Below are 26,482 nucleotides of genomic sequence, written 5' to 3' on the forward strand. Positions count from 1 at the left end.
TCCTTGAGTAAAATCACTCTGTATGCTCTTGATCCACACACTTCGATGAACCGGGGGCTAACACCTGAGATTTACTTGACAACCATTGTTAGACCCCCTACATGTACATTGTCATCAACATCAAAACATGATATATGGACATGATTGCTCTTTCACCAACGACTGGAGATGCTCTAACTGAACAACATAACAAAATGTTACCATTTCTGTTTTCGTTTGTTCAGTTATCTTGCAACTGGTGATATATATCTTCAACATGCTTCTTCCTTTTTCTGACGGGGAAAAGCATGAGCTCTACTTATGCATATTAATGCAAATAAAGAAGAAGAAAGCGATAAATTTTGCATGTTGAAAAAAAGTATAATATGTTTGGGTGAGAAAATAGGACAGAGAGATGTGCATAAACATCAAGCACATCGGCACCACTATAGTAAATTATTAATGCAAATAGTTCCATTTGGAGGCAAATAAACTTAATTAATGCAACTAGCATCTTTCTCAGCGCTGATGACTATGTTGTGCTACCTCTCTAATGTGATGCTTATAGTAATGTTGCATGATGAAACTTCTTCCTCACTTGGATTTACATGGAAGTAAGCTGGTTGCTTAGGTGGAGGTAAGCTCATGTTCTTGGTGTTTAGCATCATGACAACACGCTCCATAGCTGGTCGATCCTCTGCACTTTCTTGAACACATAAAAGTGCCACATGAACGCACCTCTCTATCTCTTGATTTTCGTTCTCTGGTGGACAATAAGTCATCTCACTCCACTTTTCATCTATCCAAAGTTGCCAGGCCTGTTGTCAAAATATTGTGATTTTATCAACGTTGAAACAAACAATATACACACTATATTGTAAAATGAAAATTGGTATGCATAGAAGTGTAAATTGGGGTCTAGGGTAACTTCACTCACGTATGCAATGAGATTGTATAGTTTCCCATTGTATTGATAGAACTGGGCTGTCTTCTTTCCACTTATTATCTCCAGAATCAATACGCCAAAGCTAAATACATCTGTCTTGGTCGAGCAAACCCCCTCAAAAGCATACTCCGGAGGTATATAGCCACTATATGGTGGAAGTAAAATCAATGCATGCCACTAATGCAAAAGGTAGAAATTCAAGATTAAGTTCATAGGATGCTTCAATGCATTTTCATTCCTTCCAAAAGAAGCAGACATATTTGATATTTACTAAAAGTGAACATGCTTTTATGTTCTTACTGTGTGCCCACTATTCTGGTGGTATTTGACTCTGCCATATTTGAGCAGAATATTCTGGCCACTCCGAAATCAGATATTTTTGGATTCATGACACTATCCAAGAGAATGTTACTTGCTTTGAAATCCCTAAGAACAATGCATATTCGTGAGTAGTTGTGAAGATAAAGAAGACCTTGAGCTGTCCCATCAATTATGCGCAAACGTTTTGACCAGTTTAATCGCCTTCCTTTAATGATATCTGAGAACATATATAATTAATCAAAACACGTCACCAAATTATAAATAATACCGTGCTCTAGGCTTCTGGCACATCAAAACTAGAAATGCTACCAAAGATGAAGTTGTCTAGGCTTTTGTTTTCCATATATTCATATACTAGCATTTTTTCTCGACCTCCTTGAGTGCAACATCCCAGCAGTTTCACGAGATTTTTGTGTTGAACCTTTGCTATGAGTTGAATTTCGTTTTGGAATTCCAGTAAACCTTGCAAAGAAGATGTTTGCAGTCTCTTGACTGCTATTTTGTGTCCATTTCTTAATCGGCCCTGAGATTGAGAAAAAAAGGAAAACAAGTTAATAAATGTACACAGTGTATCATGTTTTGGGGAAAAGTTAAATTATGCATAGTTGCAGAACACATATCTTTTCATGGGTGACTATAAGTAATGCAACTCACTATGAAATATGGAATTCAAAGAAAAGCAGTCAAGCAAGTTCACTTTGGATTTTGAGTAAGATAGCATTTAGTATGCCAGTACACAACACAATCACCTTATATACAGGACCAAAGCCACCTTGTCCCAGTTTGTTACCAATCGAGAAGTTATTTGTAGCTTCTTTTATCTTGGAGAAATCATAAACTGAAAATTCTGTGTTGGCTCCTCCCATCCTCCAAAGATTTATTGCAATTTGTATTGACAAATACAGCCGTCCTAGTTTAAATATTGTTTGTTCTGAAACATAATAATGAAATGTTATGCTATTAATATACGTACTTAGAAAAATAAAGTGGCAAATATTATCTTATGCAGTGGTGAATTGATGAGAATACATACCTCTTGGTCGTTGTGTTTTGACCCATATATGAAAAACCAAGCAAGAAATTGATATTACTAGCAGGAAACCTCCAACGCCAACCAAGACTGCATTGTTCCATCGAAAAGTGTGTTTTACCTGTACATTCACATAAATTCCAATGAAAATCTATTTTGATAAACCAATGACAAGTTATGTACTGCATTGTTGATACGTTATGTCTTTGCTATGACTAGTGCCATTCATCATAACTGAAGGATGGTAGGAACCGGATCCCTACCAGGGCGTGGGGTGGGGTTGTAGGGGTGGAAGGAGGGATGGCTTGTAGGAAGGCGTGGTCGCCGGCGCTGGGGTGCCGTCGTTGTGTGCGCGCGCGTGCGAGAGAGGGAGGGAGGGAGGGAGGGAGGGGGAGGGGGAGGGGGAGGGGGAGAGAGGGGCTGGTCACCGAGCCCGGCAGCGGCAGGTTCCTCAGCCTCCAGGTAGAAGAGTCGTGGGCAGACGTGGCCCGGTACGTAGGGTGAGCCGGCGGAACGGGCATCCTGCAGCTGCGGCGAGGGGCGCCGCGGAAGCCTGGGCAGGCCGACCCTGCGCGGGAACTTCCGGCCAGGGTGGCGGCCCGGGGCGGTGGTGCCTGCTGGATGGCCACCGCGTGATGCTCGAACGCAAGGGCGTAGTACATGGCCGTCTGGAGGTCCTGTGGCCCGCGCATCTCCACGTCCACGCGGATGTGGTCCGGTAGGCCGCCGACGAAGAGCTCAGCGGTTTGGAGGTGCGAAGTCTTGCACCGAGGTGAGGAACGAAAGATGCCCAAGCTCTGCCAGATGGCTCCCGCGTATAGGCGGACCGAAGCGCAAGAGGCACAAATCGCGGAAGCTCTCCCATGGTGGCATGCCGCCCTCGTCTTGTTCGAGGGCATAGTACCACGTCTGCGCGGCTCCTCGGAGATGATACGAGGACCGAAGTGCAAGAGGCACAAATCGCGGAAGCTCTCCCATGGTGGCATGCCGCCCTCGTCTTGTTCGAGGGCATAGTACCACGTCTGCGTGGCTCCTCGGAGATGATACGAGGCGATCCAGGTGCGGTCGTACGCGAGCGTGCGTTGTTCCCTGAAAAATTGGTCGCATTGGTTGAGCCAATTTAGGGGGTCGACGGTGCCGTCGTAGGTCGTGAACTCCAGCTTGGAGAATCTTGGCGGCGTCTGGACGTGGACGACGGGCGGGTGCGCCTCGTCAGCACGGAGCAGCGAGGATGACGGGGCCGAGTAGGCGGGCATCAGGGTGCCGCCTTGGAACAGGGGCCCGTCGACGCTGGTGAAGGGCTCGGCGGAGCCCGCGGACCCGCCAAACTGCATGGCTGGGTGCGTCGCCGGCGGGGGCAGCACGTGCGGCCCGACCGAGGCCGTTGTGTAGACCGGCTCAAGGGACCCAGTAAGCCAGGCCGATAACGGAGACGACGACGGGGGAAACCGGACCTGGTGGATGGGCACCCCCGGGCCCGTCGTTGGGATGCCCAGGGCCGCGGTCGCCGGTGGCGGCGGCTGCAGCTGTTGCCCCTGTTGCATGGTGGAGGCGCCAGGGTTCGTCGCTGGTGGCGACTGCCACGGCAGCTGCTGCATGGCGGCGGCGACGGGGGTCACCGAGGATGGCGGCTGCCATCCTCGGCTACTGTGGCGGCGGGGCGGTGGCGAAGGGCACAGGTGGCTGCGGCCCATAGGATCTCACGAGGAACGTGTAGATGCCTGTGACCGCCTGGGTGAGATACCGGATGGCAGCTGTCATCTCCTCCGGGGTGAAGACGACGAGGACGGGTGCGGCGGAGGTGACCGGCATCGGCAAGAGCGGGGCGCTGGCCGTGGTGGCCATCGGGGCGGTCGTTGCGGTCGGCAACGGGAGGGTCGGGGTCAGGGTCTCAGGTTGTAGGGGTGGAAGGAGGGATGGCGTGGTCGCTGGGGACTTCTTGGGAGCGCATTGAGGGGGTGTTTGTTTCCAGGGACTTTTTGTGTAGGGACTAGAAAAAGTCCCTCTTAGAGACTTTTTTACCAAACGGGAGGGATTTTTTAGGGACTAAACTAGGCATTTGGGACTAAATGAAGAAGACTCTTAAGGAGAGTCTTTTTTGGGACTTTTTGAGACTTTTCCAACAATGCCCCTTCATGCATTCAATTGCCCGCCATCCCATGGTATTGTTTGATTGTTATTTTTCTATATACTAGGGGCAACATGGTCATTTAATAACCTCTACGGAGGGACTAGGGACTTTTTAGTCTCTGGAAACAAACAGGAAGGGACTTTTTAAGGACTAGAGAATTTTTAGTTGGGACTAGAAAAATTCCTAGGACTTATGAACCAAACAGGACCCGAGTGACAGCATCTTGGTATCAGTAAAGAACTGTGTGTCCGTCTCATAACGCAATGTGCACCACACCCCAAGAAATGCTGCCCCTATCTGGCCAGCAATGATCTTACTCTGCATGTCAGAGATTATGCGATCCAGGCATGCCGCACAACTCTCATATGGCATATCCCGTATGCACTGCGCCAGCCCATACACCGTCTGTCCTGTCTCCTCAGACCTCACTTTCCTGACTGCATATTTTTCTGCTCGGCTCACCACAACATCAGCAAGCGCATGTATCAGCTTGTTGACAAGGTCTTCATAACGCTTGGCTACTCCAGTGGCCGTCACGGAGTTCAGGTTAGTATTCACGGTGCACCCGGGCATGTTGCTGAAGTTGGAAAGGAAGTCCTGGTCAGAGAAGCTTATCTGTGCCTGGTATTGGTCGTCGTAGTAGGTCACGTTGTTACTCTGGAGGGAGTAAGAGTTGCCAGCTTTGCTGTTGATTGCTTCATCAAGGGCCCTGGTTAGGCGCTTCCGACAGTCGGAGCCGTCAGAATCACCCCGACAAAGCACTGCACCATAGACCTTGTCTGGTCCTATGCCAGCCGTGCCAGTAGCTGAGTGCTCCTCTGTGGCTTTGGCAAACAGTAGTTCAGCGAGGGATACAAGGTTGGATTTGTAGGTGCTGTTTGGCATGTACATGCCGCCATTATTGTCGCTGCAGAGTGTCTGACCTTCTGACGAAGCCGAGAAGGAGAGGAAGAGAACTAAGAGAGATAATAGTGGCATCCTCCTTGTTTATTTCAGAAAATGGTCTTTGATCTATCTGCTTTGCAGAAGTACTCATGAAGCTGTAATGAATGAGTGGCAAATAACATCTTCTCTTTGTGTACAGGAGGTAAACATGTTGAAGGTTCTTGCAAAAATGACCTTTGGGACCAGACTGGTCTAAGTTTGACCTTTTCTCTTCAAATTGACAGGATGATTGATGGTGACAGTCACCATATCCTGCAAAGTAGGGCAGAGAAACATGCCTACTGGACGGGGTTTGACCTCCAATTTGGTCCAAGTGTAAGCATTGGACTTTATTTACACACACAGGTGTTGTCATACTTTTCAATCCCGTTATCTGAAATTGCGGTCTTTTTTCCTTCTAATCCTGCTATCATACATGTTAATTATTTGAATATTTAACACAGACACTATCTATTTGGGTTGGGACATATGTTGCCATCCCCGGTGGACTATACCACCTCTAATAAGATCGAGCCTTGAGTCACTGTTGTAGCATGTCCTAGTTTCACATCTTAGTAAAGTCAATTTTACAGTACCTTCATGTCTAAAACAAGGTCGGCATATGGTCTAGATTGCACTTTCACTTTATCATTAATTCATTTTCATGTCTAACATGCATATAACGGACGAGAATGTATGGAGTAATCCCGGTGTGGAATACTCCCAGTGCTCCCGAAAATTTTGGCCTATAAAAAAATTGCCAAAACTTATGAACAAAATCTCAATACTTATACTGTATGTATCTACTATGTCACAAAGTTCCAAAGTTTCTGTAGCTCAAGAAACAAAAAAGAAGAATCCGGCATTCTTATTGTTAGTGAGCCGAATTCACAGCCCAAATTGGATTAGTACTATTCACAGCAATATTTGTCATTTTTGTTTCTAGACGTGTGTTTCGAATCCATCGATCTGATTTTTTTTGTTATATGATTTATACATAAATTTGTCTATATTGCCAATTTTTGTTGAAATATTTCATGACTTCTAGAATGAGATTTCTAGAGTTGGGAGTACCGGGAGTGTAGAATACCTTCTCTATAATCAATTTTACAAGCTACAGTAGATATGTCTCAAAGGACGGCCTGACGGTAGATAGTTGGTGGTTTTGTTGATCTGCCCAGCAGCTCGCAGGTCTTGTGCTAGTTCCAGTGCTATGTAGTTTTGAAACAGATATGTAAATATTCTCACAGTCCCTTGTAAATATTGCTTATGATGGAAAATCTTGTTACATATGCAGGAATAGGATAAATGGGTGAAATTCTGAGTCACTAATGGAATACAAACAGTGCCCTGTCTAATTAATTTGTCAACACAAGAAGAACATCCAAAACCAGTAGTCACACACCTTGCAAATGAAATAAATGACCATTTATCTACCATCAGTAGTGGTGAGGGTTATATCATTTCTGGTGCATGATAAATTGATATTTACTGACACATCTACTCTGGTATAGGAGTAAGCTGGTTGCCTTGGCTCTGGTATGGTGATGTCGTCACTGCTAAGCATTGCAACAATATCAGACATAGTGGGACGGTCTACTGCTTTTACTTGGACACACATTAGTGCCAACCTGAGATATTTCATCATGTCTCCTGGTTCATATTCATCACCAATTGATTGATCAATGAATTCATGCCATGTTTCTTCTTCCCACATCTGCCATGCCTGAAAATACGGTCCTTACATAAATTTGACGGTAAGGGTAACCTTATATATCTGTATTAAAATTTGCACACAAAATTATAGCTAATAAAACGGGGAAAGAATGAAAAGACCCCTGCAATTCATGGAAATGAAAAATCGAGAATGCACCAATTTTACAGATATTAACTTGCTTACATATTGAAGAAGATTGTGAAATTCTCTTTCTCCATAATGCTGAAATCCTGCACTCCTCTTTCCACTTATAATCTCAAGAAGCAATACCCCAAAACTGAAAACATCTGACTTGATCGAAAGGAGGCCCTCAAATGCGTACTCAGGAGCCATGTAACCACTAGGAAAGATGACATGCAATAGTCAGAAGGAAAATGCTTGGGTAGAAATATTAATTGGTAATTTACTCGTGTGCTGTACTTACTATGTTCCAACAAGCCTGCTTGTTTTTGTTTGAGTGGCATCTGAGGGAAATATCCTTGCCATGCCAAAATCAGAAATCTTAGGATTTAACTCGGAGTCTAACAAAATATTGCTTGCTTTCAGATCTCTATGGATGATACGCAGCCGTGAATGCTCGTGAAGGTATAGAAGCCCTTGGGCTATTCCTTCTACTATTTTAAGTCGTATCATCCAGTTTAATGATGTCCTCCTGTTTGGATCTGCAAATATGACACACGGCCAAGTGTTTAGCACTACAGAGGGGCATACAATTGGACATTAGTAAATTACTCCAAAAACCTACCGAAAATGAAGTAGTCCAAGCTTTTGTTTGACATGTATTCGTAGATCAGTATCTTCTCTTCATCATGGATGCAACAACCCAGCAGCCTAACAAGGTGTCTGTGCTGAAGTTTTGCTACCACTTGGATCTCATTTTTGAATTCCACTAGACCTTGTCTTCCGTGCAGCAAGTTTTTTAATTGCTACTTCTTGTCCGTCAGGAAAAATTCCCTGCAAAAATCATGAACCATCCTCCATAACTTAGAATGGTTCGTGTTAATTATGTTTTTATTGAGGAAATATGAATACAACGGAAAAATACTTTGTAAACGGGCCCAAAGCCACCCTGTCCTAATATTTTGCGGGGTGAGAAGTTGTATGTAGCATCTGCAATTTGCGAGAAATCATACAGGGAGAACTCAGAGCCGGTATCTTCCATCTTCCAAAGCCTCAGGATTTCATCTATGTCCTTGGGCTGCTCCGTGGAATTTATCTTCCCTAAATGTACACCCTTCCATCAGTTATCAGTTATTACATGAAATTAGATCACTTGGTAGTGAGTTAGTTGCCACTATCATCATTAGCGCATGGAATTTTTTTTTTTTTTTTTGCAGATAGCGCATGGAATTTATTGAACTGCTTACCTCTTTTTCTTCGTCTTATGATGTATAGGACACAGAAAAGCAAACGTGTACAGACGACCGAGAGCGAGTACACTGTGGCAATAATCAGGAGTGCATGGCCCTTCCGTTGCCCTGAATAATGCAAGAGAGAAGTGACATGTAGCGAATGAACGATACTACTAATAGCCTCTCAAGGCTCCAGCTCTTTCATACTTTTAGAAGGGAAGTATGTCAGAAGGTGACTCAGATAGGTAAATTCATGTATTTTTCATGGTTGCTCCTTCCAGTATATGTACCCGATTTGATTAAGCAAACTGAACCTTTGTACTATTCCCCGTGTTCTGTTGGTCCCATTATAGACATATCTAGCAAAATAGCAAAACTGTATGATGTCTTACTTTTCATTTTTATAAGCTACCCAAAGGCACAGTTTTCAGTCTTATTGTCGGTGTACTAGAGTAGGGGTACTCTAGTATCCCGAACTTGTGCACGGGCAGTCGCAACATCCCGTGACAAGGCTTGCCGGGTGACCGCCAAGGTCCTCTATGGTTCCTTTGAAGCCATTCAAGAACAAAGTACACAAGCCAATGAGACAAGACCCCGGCAAAAAAAGCTGGCCGGGAAGACCAACAAAGGCATCTCAAGACCCTGGCAAGAGGAGCTTGCCGGGAAGGCCAACCAAGGCACCTTAAGGAACTTGCCGCGACGCGCCTCGCGTCCCGGCAAGGCCCGGTGAGCGACAAGCTCCCGGACGCGACAAGACAACAACCGCGGCAAGGCGCTTGCCGCGGCAAGCCACCACTCTGTGCCCGCGCTCCAGCATATCCACCAACGTGTCGCTCTGGGACCCTTCCAGGCGTGCGTGGCGGGAGGCTGTGTAGCCAGCGGTGCGCGGTGGCAAGCGGCGCTGACAAGTTTTCCATCGTGGCGAGTGGTGGCGTCCCTGACGGTCCCTTTTGCACTGTTTAGGCGACACAGACGGGCATTTAATACCCTTGTCTCCTGCCGTCAGGGCTAGGTATGATACACTGTAGCAGGTAGCTGTACCTACCGCAGCACCTTTCCGTTTTTACCCTTGCCTCCGTTGCCACCTGTGGGTGACCCCTTGAGCATATAAAAGGAGGCCCATGCGCAACGTAGAGGGGGGTTAGCTAGTTCAGAGAACATTCACGCTCGGTCTCGTTAGCTGCTGAAGTGTACTGTAGCACTTCGCGCTCCCGAGCAAGAAATCAATACAAACCACAAAGCAGGAGTAGGGTTTTACGCATCCGTGCGGCCCGAACCTGAGTAAATCGCTCGTGTGCTTCGCCTCGATCCGCTCTTTGCACGATCTCCGCCCCCGCCGAACCGAAAGGGACCCGGCCCGCCGGTCCCATAGGTGCCCGTGGATCAGTACCCCGGCATCTTTGGCGCGCCAGGTAGGGGGCGTCGAGGTTGTGTGAACCAGATCCGGAGTTCTCGCGAGCTAGATCTTCATCATCTTCATTGACATGCCGCCGAAGAAGAAGGTTTCGGAGGCGGCTGCTCCGTCCGCGCCGAACCCACCACCGCCGGAGCAAACGGCTGATGGGGCGGACGCCGGCGGAAGAACGAGCGTCGGCGAGGGAGCTCACGGTGCTGCCAGGTCCAAGGACAAGGCTGCGCTGCCCATCGGCGGCGTAGTCGGCTCCCACAATGACCGGGCGCACTCCAAGACCTCGGCGTCCGTACATGCACCGCGTCCATCTCAAGAGGCGCGGGACCGGCAGCGTCATGGTACTCACGATACCATGCGTTTGCTGGACCAAGATCGAGCTGGTGGATCTCGGAGCGCTCAGGACCACCATGCACGCCAACATGCTGACGCGAGCGAGACACGGTCGCCTGGACGGGATACTGCTCCTTCTAACATGGTTAGAAGTCCGAGCATATTCCGCTCCTCGCACCGTTCGCCACCACCACCCGCCACTGCAGCAGAAGCTTTGGCGCGAGCTCAACTGCTCCTAGACTATCCTCCAACAGCAGACAAGATCGACGACTGGAGGGCCACCATCCAGAGTCTCATCGGCTTCGCCAACAGCGACACTCAGCGGCAGCCGAGCACGTCGCAGCCGCAGCTAGTCAGCCAGGCACGAGCCGGTGGCGACAAGACCAGTGGGGGTGAAACCTCTGCGCACTCTCCATCCCGAAGGCCAAGATCGCCGACTCGCCGGATCCACCTCGACAGCGACTCCACCGCGTCATCAGATCCGCGAGCTCGTCGCGATCAGCGCCAAGTTCTTCAAGAACGACAACAAGAGGACGCTCGTACTCGTATCGAGCGCCGAAGAGAAGCGCGACGTCAATCAGACCAGCGCGCTGGGCCCTCTGTCGACATGCATGCGCCAGGGGAACCAGGCGACTTGCCGTACGCGGTAGGTTGCCCTGCGTTCACTCGTGAGCTGCGGCAAGTCCAGTGGCCCAACACGAAGAATTTCAAACCAGATGTACCAGAGAAGTACGACGGCAAGACGCATCCGCCGGAGTTCCTCAGCATCTACACCATCGCGGTGCAGGCTGCCGGGGGGCGGGACGACAAGATCCTTGCCAACTACTTCCCGCTGGTGCTCAAGCCCAACGTCAGGTCCTGGCTCATGCACTTGCCGGACAACTCCATATCCTCCTGGGCAGACCTATGCCATCAGTTTGTCGGTGCCTTTACAGGCGGCCACAAACCTCATGGCCAAGAGAGTGACCTTCATCTGCTCGTCCAAAAGGAAGGAGAGCCCCTACGCAAATACATTCAGAGGTTCAGCCGTGTACAGTACAACATCCCAGACGTTCACCCCGCCGCGGTCATCAGCGCGTTCCATCAGAACGTGCGTAACCGCAGGATGCGGGAGGAGATGGCGATGTGCAGGATTAGAGACGTCAGTGAGCTGTATGCCCTGGCCGACAAGTGTGCACGCGCTGAGGAAGGGAGGAAACTCCCCGGAGAGAATATCGGAGCAGAAGGATCTGACAGCGAAGATACTGCCCCGGCAAAGAGAAACCGGCGGCGGAACAGGAAGAAGAAAGGCAAAGAAGTGCTAGTCGTTGAGCAGTCCGGCAACGAAGTTGGCGCCAAGAAGGCCAAAGTTGGTAGCTCCGGCAAGGAGGTTGCCGCATGCACCAACTGCCAGGCTGTGGCGGTCGCCGACAAGCAGGAAGGCACCGACAAGCAGTACTGCAAGATTCACCGCACCAAGGGCCATGACCTCCAGAGCTGCAAGAAAGTTGAGCAGCTTGTTCAGCAGCAAAAGGCTGAATACGAGCGACGCGACAAGGAGAGGGCCCAAGGAGGTGCTGGAGAATCCGGCAATAAGCGCGCCGGCCGGGGAGGACGCCGCGGCAAGGCCAAGCAGCGGCAAGGAGACATACCTCCCCGCGGCCGTGGCAACGATGAAGACGACGACGACGACGAAGACATGGATGATGTCGAGACCAGTGAGCAGGAGTTCCAGAAAGCCACGGAAGTCTTGTGCATTGACGGCGGTGCTTCTCTGCATACTTCGCACCGCCAACTCAAACAGTGGGTGCGGGAAGTCAATGCAGCAGAACCACCTATCGAATCACGCAAGCTTCTGAAGTGGTCCAGCACGCCTATCATTTTTGACATTGAGGACCACCCTGATCGCACAACTGCGGTCGGGTGCTTGCCGATGTTGGTTTCACCAACTATCCGCAACCTCAAGGTCACTAAGATGCTAGTTGACGGCAGGGCCGGCTTGAACCTGATCTCCTCCGCTGTACTCCAGAAACTCCAGATCCCTGACAGCGAGCTTGAAGAGACCGGCACATTCCAAGGAATCAATCCGGGAAGGAGCAAGCCGAAGGGGAAGGTCACGTTGCCAGTTACATTTGGCAGCGAGCTGAACTTCAGGACTGAGAGGGTCACTTTTGACGTTGCCGATATTCCATTACCTTACAATGGGATACTTGGCCGTCCAGCACTCGCCAAGTTCATGGCAGCCTCTCACTACGCGTACAACATGCTGAAGATGCCAGGCCCGATAAGCGTCATCTCTGTCCCCGGTGACAAGAAGGATGCTCTTATCTGCGCCGACAAGATCTACCGGGAAGCGGCAGCCGCAACAGACCGCAAGTCACTTGCCGTTGAAGCTCCCGGGGGGAAGAAGACCAAATCCGGCAAGAGCTCTGATGCCCACTCCGGCAAACGCACCTCCTCGGAGTGCTGCGCTGCCGTCGAGGACGCACCATCGAGCTCCACCGGCAAGTGTAGGAAGACAATGGCAGCTCCGCCAGAGACGAAGAAGGTGTCCGCCAAGGAGGACGGCACTGGTGGTACCTTCACCATCAGTGCCACTCTCGACCCTAAATAGGAAAGCGCGCTCGTTGCTTTCCTGCGGGCGAATGTCGACGTGTTTGCGTGGCAACCGTCTGACATCCCCGGCGTTCCCAGGAAAGTAATTGAGCACCATCTTGCCGTTTGTTCTCATGCGCGACCCGTCAAGCAGAAAGTCAGGAAGCAAGCAGTGGAGCGCCAAGAATTCATCGCAGAAGAGATCAGGAAGTTGGATGCAGCAGGCCTTGTCAGAGGAGTGCTCCATCCTACGTGGTTGGCCAATCCTGTAGTCGTGCGCAAGGCGAATGGGGAATGGAGACTTTGTATCGATTTTACCGATGTTAACAAAGCTTGTCCCAAAGACCCATTTCCTTTGCCGCGCATTAACCAGATTTTTGACTCCACAGCCGGATGTGATTTGCTTTCATTTCTCGACGCATACTCAGGATACCATCAGATCTTCATGGCAGAAGAGGATGAGGAGAAGACCGTATTTATTACTCCATGTGGCACGTACTGTTTCGTACGGATGCCTTTCGGATTAAAAAATGCTGGTTCAACATTTGCAAGAGTAGTCCATGTCGCTCTTGAGCCACAAATACACAGAAATGTGGAAGCCTATATGGATGATATAGTGGTCAAGAGCAAGGACAAGGCAACTTTGATCCAAGATTTAGACGAGACCTTTACAAATCTGCGCAAGATCAGCCTCAAGCTCAACCCCGAGAAGTGTGTGTTTAGAGTCTCCTCCGGCAAGCTTCTCGGGTTCTTCATGTCTCAGCGGGGAATTGAAGCCAATCCCGACAAGATCAAGGCCATTGAGCAGATTGAAGCACCAAAGCACGTCAAGGATGTACAAAGACTTGCCGGTTGTGTGGCTGCTCTCAGCAGGTTTATCTCTAGGTCTGCTGAGCGCGCCCTGCCATTTTTCAAATTATTGAAAAAGGCAGGTCCAATGAAATGGACTCCGGAAGCGGAGGTTGCGCTGCAAGACTTGAAGAGATACCTGTCTTCCCCTCCAATACTTGTCGCACCTAAGCCACAGGAGAAGTTGCTACTATATATAGCGGCAACCAATCAAGTGGTTAGTGCTGCGTTAGTAGCAGAGAGGGAGGCAGATGACGAGTCAGCAACCACGGCAAGCGCATCCAGCGAAAAGCAGGGGGCTTCCCCGGCAAGCTCTGGTCCCGACAAAGATGGATCTGCGCAGATGCGTGAGGAGATACAGAAGAAGATGGTGCAGCGCCCAGTTTACTTTGTCAGTTCCCTTCTGCAGGGGGCTAGGTCAGGGTACTCTGGCGTGCAGAAATTGCTTTTCGGCCTTCTCATGGCCTCGAGAAAGCTGCGCCATTACTTTCAAGCACATGAGATAACAGTTGTCACTTGCTTTCCGCTGAAGAGAATACTACAGAATCCAGAAGCGATAGGCAGGATTGTTGAGTGGGCACTGGAACTGTCAAGCTTTGGCCTCAAGTTTGAGAGCACTTCAACTATCCAGAGCAGAGCATTGGCAGAATTTATAGCAGAATGGACGCCAACACCAGATGAAGAAATTCCAGAAATGAGCATCCCCGACAAGGAAGCAGGCAAAGAGTGGCTGATGTACTTTGATGGTGCCTTTTCGCTGCAAGGTGCCGGCGTTGGCGTGCTGCTTGTCGCACCCGCCGGAGAGCACCTCAAGTACGTAGTCCAGATGCACTTTCCCAAGGAGCAAGCAACAAACAATACTGCAGAGTATGAAGGCTTGCTTGCCGGTCTCAGGATCGCAGCAGACCTTGGGATCAAGAAGCTCATTGTCAGGGGTGACTCGCAGCTTGTCGTCCGCCAAGTGAACAAGAGCTATCAGAGTCCGTTGATGGAAGCTTACGTCGACGAAGTAAAAAAGCTAGAAGAGCACTTTGACGGCCTACAAATGGAACATGTTCCAAGAGCTCAGAACGCCATTGCCGATGGCCTGTCAAAGCGCGCCGCACTTAAGTTACCTGTGGAACCAGGGATCTTTGTGCTCAAGCTGATTCAACTGTCCGTAACGCCATCAACTGGACAGAGCAAGAAGAGGAAGTTGATTTCTGGTGACTATTTGCCGGCAGAGCTTCCCAAAGCCGCTGCCAAGAAGGCCCCCAAGATCAACGCCAAGAGTGCTGAGGAGCAGTCTGCTCCGGCAAGCCCTAGGGTTTGTTCCGTTGAAGCAGAAGCTCCCGACAAGTTTTGCTCCGGCAAGCTTGCCGGGAAACGTCAAGCTCCGGCAGAGCCGCAGGTTCTTGTCGTAGAAGCGGACGTTCCCGCAGCCGCAGATTCGCCTTTAGTCCTTGTTGTCGAGCCACAAGCTCCAGCATGGGCACAACAGATTGTCCGTTTCCTTCAGACAGGAGAACTTCCCGAAGAGCAAGAAGAAGCGGAAAGAGTAGCCCGGCAGTCAAGTATGTACCAGTTTGTCGACAAGACACTGTACAGAAGAAGACTCAACGGTGTGAAATTGAAGTGTATTCACCGGGAAGACGGACAAAAGCTGTTGGCAGAGATACATGGAGGCATATGTGGACACCACATTGGCGCAAGAGCACTTGTCGGTAAAGCATTCCGGCAAGGCTTTTTTGGCCGACAGCCCTCCAGGATGCAACTGCACAAGTAACCAAGTGTGAAGTGTGCCAGTTCCATTCCAAGCAGATACACCAACCAGCTCAAACTCTCCAGACGATCCCTTTATCCTGGCCATTTTCGGTCTGGGGGCTTGACATCCTCGGCCCCTTTCCCCGAGCAGTCGGGGGCTTTGAGTACTTGTACGTTGCAATCGACAAGTTCACAAAGTGGCCGGAAGTGGAACCAGTGAGGAAGGTGACAGCACAGTCACCAGTCAAGTTCTTTAGGTCGATTGTTTGCCGCTTCGGGATCCCTAACAGGATAATCACCGACAACGACACGCAATTCACGAGCCGCACCTTCATGCAGTACGTCCAAGACCTTGGCGCCAAGGTCTGCTTCGCTTCTGTTGCTCACCCGAGAAGCAACGGTCAAGCGGAGAGGGCAAATGCTGAAGTGCTGCGCGGGCTCAAGACCAGGACTTTCGACAGGCTGCACAAGTGCGGAAGAAACTGGATCGAGGAGCTGCCGGTGGTTCTTTGGTCGATCAGAACGACGCCAAATCGAGCCACTGGCCAGACACCTTTTACTCTAGTCTATGGAGTAGAGGCAGTTCTCCCCACGGAACTCGTATACGGGTCACCTCGAGTGCTCGCTTATGATGAGCTCGAGCAAGAGCAGCTGTGACAAGATGACGCGCTGCTCCTTGAGGAAGACCGTCTTCAGGCTGCTGTGCGAGCTGCTCGCTACCAGCAAGCTTTGCGCCGCTATCATAGCCGCAAAGTTAACGCCAGAAGTCTCGAGGAAGGCGACCTTGTTCTTCGGCGTGTTCAGTCCGCCAAGAATTCCAACAAGTTGACGCCGAAGTGGGAATGCCCTTACCGGGTGAAACGAGTCACTAGGCCTGGCGATGTCCGCCTTGAGACCAAAGATGCCAGTCCGGTGAGCAACTCCTGGAACATTGAGCATCTTCGTAAGTTTTACCCGTAAGGCGCGGTTGCCGGAATCTGTTCCGGCAACCACCTTTTGTACAAGTCTTGCCGCTGTTGCATGTAATCCTTTGTACAAAGCCGGGCTCAGACCCCGTGCATAAGTAAAGCTCATGTGCTTCGCACATCTTGTCAATTTCATGCATTTTATTTTTTACATATATGATCTGACACTTTGTGCAGCACCCACTCCCCGGTAAGCAATAACGAGCCGTAAGGCTCCATATCTTTATTTTCTCTTCTTTCTTTTTTCTCAAGAAAAGGAAGGTTCTCCTCGCCCACAAGTTTGCCGGGGGGAAAGAAGAAGATAATGGTATGGACCAGGCGTCGTTCAACAAAGTTTCGCCTTGCCAGGAAGCAAACAACAGAAAAGCTAAGTTGCTAGAGTTTGAGCAATCAAATTTTTTAAAATTTTAAGTTATCTCCCTTGAACGACCGCACTTTGTATGGAAAACCTGTGCGCGGAGGAACCAACTCGTAGCTAGTTGCGCCCTTATTTTGTTTCGAGTCCGCTCAACAACTTAAGTGAGCTGCAACTAGTTGCGACAAGGTTTCTTGCCGGTAGCGGCACCGCCAGCAAGCTGCTGACGTTCCGCACTCAGCGCTCGCGGCTCAGGTGCCTGCACCGGCAAGTTTCCTAAAAGCGTAGAGCAAAAACGTACAAAGGGAGGAATCAAGTAAAGGGAATAACATTGCAATCATTACCCAGAATAGAGTTATATTACAAAGATAGCTTGTCGCGGCTCTAATAGATTGTTTTCATAACATGACAAACAGCGACAAGAAAAGAAGAAATGGGTGGCCTAATCTACGCGATCGCCTTCGATCCTCTTGATCCCGCTCACCTTGTCCACAATGAGTGCGACAAGGGCCTTGAGCGCCTCCAGATCAGTATCCGGCGGCAGGGTCTTGAGGACGTTGGTGAGGTTGAGACCCGGATTGCGGAAGGCCACCTTCACCAACAATTTCTGGAGAGCTCCCGCGCAGATCTTGCGCGACTCGTCGGCCAGCTGCTTGGGGATCCTCTTCCGGAGTCGCTGGAGGGCTGTCGCCACGCCCTTGAAGAACAAGACGAGCTTGGCGCTGGGTTGGAGGTTCTCGTCGGAGGGATACCCGAGATCTTCCATTCCCAGCTGCGCCAACTCCCTGTCAATGTCTGTGGCAGCATTCACAAGACTCTCCGTCCAGTGCTCCACAGTTTTCCTGAAGGCATTTTGGGTGGCGGCAACACTCTCCAGCAACGCCTTGTCGGCCTTGATCTCTTCTTTCAAGGCCGCCTCCTGCTTCTTGGCGCCGTCCAGAGTCTTGGTCAAAGCGGTCAGCTTCAGCTCAAGACCCGTGTTGGAGTCCTTGGCGGCGCTGAGCTCTCTGCCCTTCTCGGCGAGATCGGCCTCCAGCTGCGCCACCTTCGTCTCCAGCTCTTTCTTGGCGGCCTCGGCGGCAGCGGCAGCGTCCTCCGCCTGCTTGAGGGCTCCGCCGAGTTTTTCCTCGCGCACGGCGAGCTCCTCCTCGTGGGCGTCGAGATTGACCTTCCGCTGCGCCAGCTCGCCCTCCTCCGCGGATAGCTTTACAGCGGCAAGCCGCTGTTACTCTTCGACTTCGGCCTTCTCGAGGAAGAAGACCTTCTGCGCTTCGGCAAGCTGCTCCCGCTCCTCCGCCAGGGACCGGAGGGCTTCCCGGTGGAAACCCCCGAGCTCTTCCGCGCGCTTCTCGATGTCTACTCCCGCCTTCGCAACAAGCGCCTCGCGGGATTCCAGCTTGGCTTGCCGCGCGCGGTAGAGCGACACCAGCTTCCGCAGCGGCCGCTCCTCTTCAGGCTCGTTGCTGCTGCTTGGCGCGTCAACCACCGTCAACCCAGCGGAGGCGAGCACCTCCCCGTCGAAGGTCTCTCCCTCGACCGGCACCCTGGAGCTTGACGCCCAGGGGAGGTTGATGAAGACGTCATCGCCGGCCTTCAAGTAGACGCCCGGCCGGGGCTCCTCGGAGCTTGGCGATGCGGCTTCGCCGGACGGGTCAGCGGTCGGCGTAGCGCCTGGCGCTCCTGCGGCCTTTGGGCCGTCAGTACGATCGCCAGACCCCTCGCCAGTTGCTGCGGCGGCAGCCTTGGCGGCCTCTGCGCCGGCGGGATCGCCAGCACCGGCTGCTTCGTCGGCGGCAACCTCGATCTCCATCTGCTCTGCAGCGGATGGGTCTGACGGCCGGAAAAGGGGGGAAGAGTCAAGCAAAAATCCAACAAAAAGAAGATCAAAAGAAGAAGAACCCAAGGGAAGTTTTGAAGCAAGAGGAGTACCTGCACCAGGTTCTGCAGTCGTGGTCTCCGCCGTCGGGGGGCCGCTGGTGCTGTCCCTTGCCGGAGAACCCTCCCTTGCCGGAGACTTCTCCCTTACCGGGAAGCCCTCCCTTGCCGGAGAGTTCTCCCTTGTCGGGGGATTCTCCCTTGGCTCCTGGTGGGGCTGCTCGGCTCCTACACAAATCAACAAGCAGATATCAGCAAAGACAAGTACCCGTGCGCGCCTCGCAGCGGAAAGTAAATCATACACTTACGCTGGGGGCTGCTCTGGAGAAAAGTCGCCAGGTCCGGCAAGGTTGTCTCGGGCGCGCCACCTGCTGTCGCAGTAGGCTCGTCCTCGATGACGATCACCGGGACCTTAGCTCTCTTTGCCGCTCTCTGGGCCAGAGTCCTAAAGAGGAACAAGTTCAGAAAGAAAAGCAAATGAGATACAAGAAAAACAGCAAGAATTGAAGAACTACAAGTACAGCAAGAGAAGCTTACTCTTCTTCTTCTTCCTCGTCGGAGCTGAACGCGGAGAAGTCGAAATCCGGCGCGCGCCCGGCGCGAGGAGGCGGAGGATAAGCTTCCCTTGGCCGCTTGGCGGGAGCAGTGGCGGTGGTCTGAGACGACCCCGCTCCAGCTGCTGGCGCGGCGTGAGCAGCGGCAGGAACTGAAGCGGTAGTCCGGCTAGATCCCGCTCCAGTTGCCGTTGCAGCATGAGGCGCTCCCGCGGCAACGGTGTTTGCCGCGGTGGAGCGTGTCACGCGGCGCGGCGACTGTTGACCCGCTTGCCGCTCCGCTACATCACCGGCCTTGCGGAGACGCCTTCTTGGTGGGGATGGAGGCTCTGCTTGCGGCGAGCTGCCCGAAGATGAGGAGGAAGAGGAGTCGATTTTCAACGAGCCGCTCGTGTCCTTGGCGGGCTCGCTCGGCTCGGCGTCACGCCCGGCAAGCTCCTTCCTGCCGGCGGGCTCCCCTCGCTCGGCACGGCTTGCCGCCTCCGCTGCATCTGCCTCCTCCACAGTGAACCCAAACTCGCCCGCGGCTGCGGCTGCCGCCGCCTCTTCCAGCCTGGAGGCGATGAGTGCCATCTCCGCATCCGTGGTGTCGCGGGTGAGGCTATCCTTCTCGTCGGAGCGGATTGGCATTTCTACCAAGTCATCGAAGAACTGCTGCACGACGTCGTCTGCAGGCTCCTGCCAAGTTGGCACAATTCCACGCGAGTCGCATTCCGGCATCATTGCACGGATGCGGTCGAGCGAGGAATTGTTGCACAGCGGAACGACGCCCCCCGGCAACCTAAAAACTTCGGGATGTTGGGGGTCATACTTGAGCAGCTCCTGCAGCATCGCGTTGAGCTCCAGAACTGTGAAGTTAAAATTGAGGCACGGCCGCAGCCTCATGATGTCTGCCGCGTTCTTGAACTCCCAAGTGGGCCTCCCCCGTTACTGCAGGGGGGCGATGCGGCGGCGAAGAAAGTCTGCGCCAACAGCGCCTATAGTAAGCCCGGCAAGCCTGAGGCGCAGGATCCTGGTGACGGCAATCTTCAGCCTGTCGTCTTCCGGGGCCACGTCACTCCAATCGCTGCCGCGTGCTACTGGGGTTTGGCGCCGGGTGGTGAATGGCTGCGGGTTCTCCTCGTCAATCCAGCACCAATCTGCTCTCCACTCCTCCCACTTGCCGCGGAACTCTCCCTCCAGATAGGTTTCTTTCTTGCCGGCCCTCGAGATCCAGGCGACTCTGCCGGATAATGGCTCCCCTCTCTCTACTCGGGGTATGAAGAAGTGGCGAAAGAGGGCTACGTTGGGATGGACTCCGACAGAGTTTTCGCAGAGATGTGCGAAAACTGCCATGGTCAGAACGGCATTGGGGGTGAAGTCAAGGAGGTGGAATCCGTAGGTATTCATGATGTCGCAGAAGAATTCAGAGAAAGGCGGGCAGAGCCCGCAGTAGAAGAACAAGGCGAAGAAAGGGTACCCGTTTGGGGCTTTCTTCCAAGCAGCGGCGGGGAGTACCTTCGTGCGCGGATGCGCTCGCGTCTCCACCGACCAGAAAAGGTAGTAGTTCTCCCTCAGCTCCTTCGCGCCAAGCTTGGGGGGGGGGGGGGAAGACGGCCCGCTCCTTCCGCAGCGCCGCTGCGCCTCGGTCAACTTTATGACCTTCCCCTTGTCGGCTTTTGGAGCCATGGCGGAAGCAGTGGAGGAGGTCGACGGCGTTGATGGTGCTGGTGGCGATGGGGGGCGGAGCGCTGCTCTCTCTCTCTTTCGACTTTGGGAAGACGAGGGAGCGGCGGAGATTTCTGAGATTGGAGCAGCAACGGGCGAGTGGGCGAACTGCCCCTGTTTCCCCTGCCTATAAAGAGGGAGGGGGCGGACGTTCCGCATTTCCGAATAAAGTAACCACCCACGATCTCTCCCACGACGCCGCATTCAACGCGTGCCATTTGGGGAGGGCGCGGTGGATACGGAGTGTGATACGACGTAACCTAGGCCGCGCGTGCCCGTGCCCTGTTTTGGGCCTGGCCCAACAACGCTCGGCACCGTGTATGGCCCAGGCCCGGGGGCTCCTGTCGGTGTACTAGAGTAGGGGTACTCTAGTATCCCGAACTTGTGCATGGGCAGTCGCAGCATCCCGCAGCAAGGCTTGCCGGGTGACCGCCAAGGTCCGTCGTGATTCCTTTGGAGCCATTCAAGAACAAAGTACACAAGCCAATGAGACAAGACCCCGGCAAGAGGAGCTTGCCGGGAAGGCCAACCAAGGCACCTCAAGGAACTTGCCGCGACGCGCCTCGCGTCCCGGCAAGGCCCGGTGAGCGACAAGCTCCCGGACGCGACAAGACAACAACCACGGCAAGGCGCTTGCCGCGGCAAGCCACCACTCTGTGCCCGCGCTCCAGCATATCCACCAACGTGTCGCTCTGGGACCCTTCCAGGCGTGCGTGGCGGGAGGCTGTGTAGCCAGCGGTGCGCGGTGGCAAGCGGCGCTGACAAGTTTGCCATCGTGGCGAGTGGTGGCGTCCCTGACAGTCCCTTTTGCACTGTTTAGGCGACACAGACGGGCATTTAATACCCTTATCCCCTGCCGTCAGGGTTAGGTATGATACACTGTAGCAGGTAGCTGTACCTACCGCAGCACCTTCCCGTTTTTATCCTTGCCTCTGTTGCCACCTGTGGGTGACCCCTTGAGCATATAAAAGGAGGCCCATGCGCAACGTAGAGGGGGGTTAGCTAGTTCAGAGAACATTCACGCTCGGTCTCGTTAGCTGCTGAAGTGTACTGTAGCACTTCGCGCTCCCGAGCAAGAAATTAATACAAACCACAAAGCAGGAGTAGGGTTTTACGCATCCGTGCGGCCCGAACCTGGATAAATCACTCGTGTGCTTCGTCTCGATCCGTTCTTTGCACGATCTCCACCCCCGCCGAACCGAAAGGGACTCGGCCCGCCAGTCCCATAGGTGCCTGTGGATCAGTACCCCGGCACTTATGATCTTATATTATTATTGATAGTCCAACTCTTGAGTCTGATGATAAAAAAAAGGGCGGAAAAATTTAATGCTCAAGACAAAGATGGTATTTATTTTAAAAAAATCTCAGTTTCTTTCTTGTGCTCTAAATTGTACAACGACTTGCCTGTGGCGGTCTCCGTAAAGAATTGGTTGCCGGTCTCGTACCGGAGTGTGCACCGCGCACCATGAATCGCCCCGCCCATCTTGCTGCTACCGATCCGCCGCCGTATCTCAGCGCCGACTCCGTCGAGGCAAGCGCGGCAGCGCTCCGGCGGCATGTCCTGCGTGCACTGCGCCAGCCCGTACACGGTCCGCTCGCTCTCCCGCGACGACCACGGCGCGTCGGCCGTTGCGTACCTGTCCGGCTGCGCTGCTGCGGCCTCGGCCAGGGATCTCGTTAGCTTGGCGACCAGCTCGTCGAACTGCCTAGCGTCGGCGGCCGGCACGAGGTTCAGGTTGGTGCCGTCAACCCACTCCGGCGCGTTGCTGAAGGCCGAGAGGAAGTCCTCGTCGGAGAAGCGAAGCTGGTAGAGCTCGGAGTAGAGCGCCACGTCCTTGTGGAGCGCGCATGCGGCGGCCCCGGTGCTGTCAGCGTTGATTGTCTTGCCGAAGGCCTCCCGGAGGCGCCCGCTGCAGTCAGCGCCGGTGGAGTCCCCTCGGCAGAGCACGGCGCCGTAGACCTTGTCGGAGCCCCCGCCGGCCGTGCCCGTGGCCGAGTGCGAGTTCATGGCTCTCGCGGTAAGTTCATCGGCGAGGGATCTAAGGCTGGCCTGGTAGGTGCTGTTTGGGCTGTACTTGTCGTTGGCGTCGGCGCAGAACAGCTGGTCCCCGGCCGATGGCACCGGCGAGGAGAGCAGCAGAACTACGAGGGCTACAAACATCGCACGGCCGGGATACAGGGACTGAAAAATGGAAAAATCGCGAGTGGACATGCCACCACGCGCGCGTCCGAAATCCACACCGCTCGCGATGCGTGCAGCTTTATAACCCTCTGACCGTATAAGGAATTCGCCTCGTAGTATAGTATTCGGTCTAGCGTGTGTATTTGCATCTGACACATGCAGTGCATGGCCCGCGAGGCGGCGCGCGTGCATTAATCCCACACCTAGCAGCCCAACGGCAATAATTCAACGATCTGGCAGCCCACATGCGGGCAACATATCTGATGATACCGCAACTCAAGTGATACAATGCTCCGATGAATCATGGGCCTTTTGATTATGTTGGAAAGGACACGATGAAGGCACACGTGATGAGCAGCCTCTCCACCGCAAAATATACAAAAACATTCTGATTCATGTATTCCCAGTGTCAATTACTGACCCTGGCCCACCGGGATGACAAGAGGAGTTAATCTCTCATTTATTTTAGCAGATGTCTGACGGCACCCTGCACATATTATCTGTTGCCCCTCTTCATCCCGCAGCTTCTCCCTTAATTATCCTCCCTAATTTTTGCAGTTTCTCCCCCCTGTTTATCCCACATTGGTTCATCAGCTCTACCCGTGGACAGCTGCTACCAATGGTAACATGCACCAAACTTTTTTTTACTCGTCCTCTCACCAGCAAGTGCTCATCCCCTCGCATTCGTCCTCCTCGTCGACTCTATTTGTGTTCAGCTTCTGGCCTTCCCTGCTTTGTGCTCTATCATGTGCTCTTTCATGTTCTAGTCTAGTTCATTAGCTCCTTCAACACGTATTCATTCAGACCAGGTAGCTCCCATTCTGTTCATCCGATGGCATGAATGGATTAGTTCGTGAGCTCCTTCAACACACCTTCTAATGATCTAATCCACCATGTGTCATTCGGTGCTCTCATCAACTCTGGGTATGCAACTTGTTCAGAATCAGCTGGTGGACATTTCAAGCTCCTTTTTTTTGCAAGGGACAATGCAAGCTCCTGTACTAGGTTCCCAACGAGCCTAGAAAATCAATAACAAAACCTCGCCTAAGCACATATTTTGAGCATAGCAACGGTATTCCTATAGTAGGAACATTAACGAACGGCTACCCTTCAGCTGTCACTTGAGCTTGATACAATGATCACCTTATCATTTTGTCTTCTCCCAACTGGCAGGTTGAAGAAGGTTGCACAGTGTAGGAGTATTACTGTTACCTTCCCATGAAATTTGTTATTAACGTAACATGCTATTTTACATTCATTCTTATGGGGATATCCCATCATCCACTAGGTAATACTGCAGCATTAAGATTTAAGATGAACAGTGGCAGTGCTTTGATGAACTGATACAACAGTACCCTCAATAATACACACGAAAAATGAAGTTGGGCAACACAAACTAAAACAAAACCGGCAGCTCCAGATTTGTTAAATGCCATTCAAGGCATACAGGTTTGAGACAACCACATTTAAACGTTGCAGACCAGTGTTTTAAATGGCCTGCACCACATTAACATGGCAGAACGGTCAATACTGTATTTTGGATGCATATTCGCTTGTGTCTAGTTCCATTTAAGATGGCTAGCCACCAACCCATGTACACGTAGTTGCTGAATTAACCTCCCGTATTGTTTGGGTATTCATTCAATTACTATATTAATTGCTAATCTTATAGCATAGATGGACCGCCCAGATTTCATCCTCGCGCGCCACCATGTCCCAAAAATCCGCGTCGCTGAAAAATGACCTTCAGTTTAGTGTATATCTATTCAAAACGTAACAGAGCATCATGGCAAAAGAAAAGGAAAATTAACGCAGCACACCAGGGGCAAGGTAAGAACCGAAACTGAAGTGGAACTGCATAGGTGATTACGACGTGTCTGCAAATCGATTGGCGACTACGGGACAACCGCGAAATAACATGCACGGACAACTGGTTTGATCTTTCCTCCTTTGCCGAGTGTATTGACTGCAGCTAGACTTCCAACACGGCACTGCAGTTTACACGTTGATCGCTACACGAGTCGTGCGAGAATATCAGGTACCGTCTCATGCTCAATGATACTAGAGCTCCTGGACCATTGGATCTCATACTTGGATGATACAGGTGCTCTTGAACCGTTGGATTCTGGATCCAACAGTTGGTGTTGGAGTCTCTAGATCCGCACGGAATTATGGGACTCTTCAGTTTGTTTGTTTTTTGCAAGTTTGGGCAAGGATCCAACGGCCCATGAGCTCCTGTATCAAGGGAACATGGGGGGTGTGGGAGCACATGATATTCTCATTGTGAGTCATTCGTGTTTCATTGATTGTATTTTGTAGGAGCATCTTCAATCACATTTATCTAATTTGAATCATGTTTGTGAATGTGTCCGCATATAGGAACGTACTGACCCTCATTTCCAGGCAACTATGCTCCCCATGCAAACCTTCATTCTTATGCAAATACATGCATGATGGATTATTGAACCGTACAAATAACAAAGAACAACCAAAATAACACATTGCAATTCAAAAATAAATGGTTTAGGTTTTAAAAAATAGTTAATATTATCCGGAGTGCATAGTGTAAACACACCTAATAAGAAATCATCAATTTAATGGTTTTCAATGTGAATCAACATATGCTTCATAGGATCATTGAGTAGTTGCACACGTGCATGTTGATCTCGAAGTTGTTGATGCATTTCTAAGAATTTAACAACATGCATTGCATCTTCTTCCGGGAGGCGGACATTTACTCCGAGCTTCTCAAAACAGAAGTACGGGAAGCTACACTGCCCTCCTGTGCAAGAGTACACCAAGCTCGTCAAATACCCTCTTCACATCCTTCATAATAGCTTCTTGCATTTGTGCAAACAGAAATTCTTCTTGCCTTGGGGCTCATGGATAGTCTTCACAAAAGCCAACCACTAATGATAGATATCATCGGCAAGGTAGTACCCATGATGTAGTTGTGCCTGTTAACAGTGTAGTTGCACGTTGTAGTACCCCATCGCAAAGTCTCTTGAGAATAACAGAGGTCGCTGAAGGACATCGATGTCGTTGTGAGAACCTAACATGTCAAAGAATGACAAATCCACGGGTCTTTTGATGCCAATGCTTCAAGTATGATATTTCCCACTTCTATTTCGCGCTCTAGCGCATCTTGCTGACACCTTGCACACACCCAAGGCGACCCCTAAGCACGACTTTGACCATGCACGAGCACCACCACCAACAATCGACATTTCTGGCGAGGGAAGAACATGCCCGACCTGTTGTCTTGTCCATTCACTTCGTCGCGCTGCAATGCACCTCACTGACCACTTGTGCAACACTGGGGAGCACTAAAGCTTAATCGTCGTCGAAACCTTAAGCTCGCCGTTGTGTCTGCATCTCCGGGGAGTGATTCCCAATGACTCTGTCCATCCTTGGTGCCACCATGGTCACCCTCTTGTTGTGTCGAGTCGGGATGTATAACGTGTGCATCCAAGGACTCCCTGTAGCATTGACCCCGAGCACCGCCATAGCGTCCCCGTCTCCAATGACAGATATTGA

At 51.5% G+C, this 26,482-nt stretch overlaps 3 protein-coding genes and 1 pseudogene across 7 annotated transcripts; 1 reads left to right on the forward strand and 3 right to left on the reverse strand.

Moving 5' to 3' along the window:
• Positions 1-323: 323 nt before the first annotated feature.
• LOC125537187 (cysteine-rich receptor-like protein kinase 19) lies at positions 324-5,655 on the reverse strand. Its single transcript, XM_087543648.1, is given in 8 exon segments — positions 324-797; positions 917-1,070; positions 1,226-1,463; positions 1,556-1,769; positions 1,996-2,177; positions 2,280-2,397; positions 3,234-3,247; positions 4,611-5,655. Coding segments are annotated over 8 exon segments (1,971 nt in total). The 5' UTR covers positions 5,386-5,655; the 3' UTR covers positions 324-521.
• LOC125537188 (uncharacterized) lies at positions 5,447-12,734 on the forward strand. 4 transcript variants are annotated; one of them, XM_087543646.1, is made up of 4 exons: positions 5,447-5,494; positions 5,577-5,667; positions 7,595-7,633; positions 8,444-12,734. In XM_087543646.1, exon 4 carries the CDS (start codon positions 9,885-9,887, stop codon positions 12,732-12,734), a length of 2,850 nt encoding a protein of 949 aa, XP_087399772.1. In that variant the 5' UTR covers positions 5,447-5,494; positions 5,577-5,667; positions 7,595-7,633; positions 8,444-9,884. The 4 variants fall into 4 exon arrangements, with proteins under 4 accessions (XP_087399772.1, XP_087399771.1, XP_087399770.1 ...); XM_087543645.1 differs by lacking the exon at positions 5,447-5,494 and having other exon boundaries at positions 5,575-5,697; XM_087543644.1 differs by lacking the exons at positions 5,447-5,494; positions 5,577-5,667 and adding an exon at positions 6,951-7,088.
• LOC125535768 (uncharacterized) lies at positions 5,707-19,948 on the reverse strand (annotated as a pseudogene). Its single transcript, XR_015616122.1, has 9 exons — positions 19,040-19,948; positions 18,811-18,947; positions 18,557-18,730; positions 8,416-8,526; positions 8,094-8,269; positions 7,794-8,002; positions 7,473-7,710; positions 7,232-7,388; positions 5,707-7,057 (listed from the first exon to the last, which is right to left on the reverse strand). The product of XR_015616122.1 is annotated as an uncharacterized LOC125535768 (transcript).
• A 1,974-nt stretch (positions 19,949-21,922) lies between these two features.
• LOC125536803 (antimicrobial ginkbilobin-2-like protein) lies at positions 21,923-23,305 on the reverse strand. Its single transcript, XM_048700072.2, has 2 exons — positions 22,168-23,305; positions 21,923-22,058 (listed from the first exon to the last, which is right to left on the reverse strand). The coding sequence occupies exons 1-2, from the start codon at positions 23,135-23,137 to the stop codon at positions 22,027-22,029; spliced, it is 1,002 nt and encodes a 333-aa protein (XP_048556029.2). The 5' UTR covers positions 23,138-23,305; the 3' UTR covers positions 21,923-22,026.
• Between the last annotated feature and the right edge of the window lie 3,177 nt (positions 23,306-26,482).

The sequence above is a fragment of the Triticum urartu genome, chromosome 2A (genome assembly GCF_056163025.1).
Source record: "Triticum urartu cultivar PI428250 chromosome 2A, HENAU_Tu73, whole genome shotgun sequence".
In the NCBI taxonomy this organism is placed as follows: domain Eukaryota; kingdom Viridiplantae; phylum Streptophyta; class Magnoliopsida; order Poales; family Poaceae; genus Triticum; species Triticum urartu.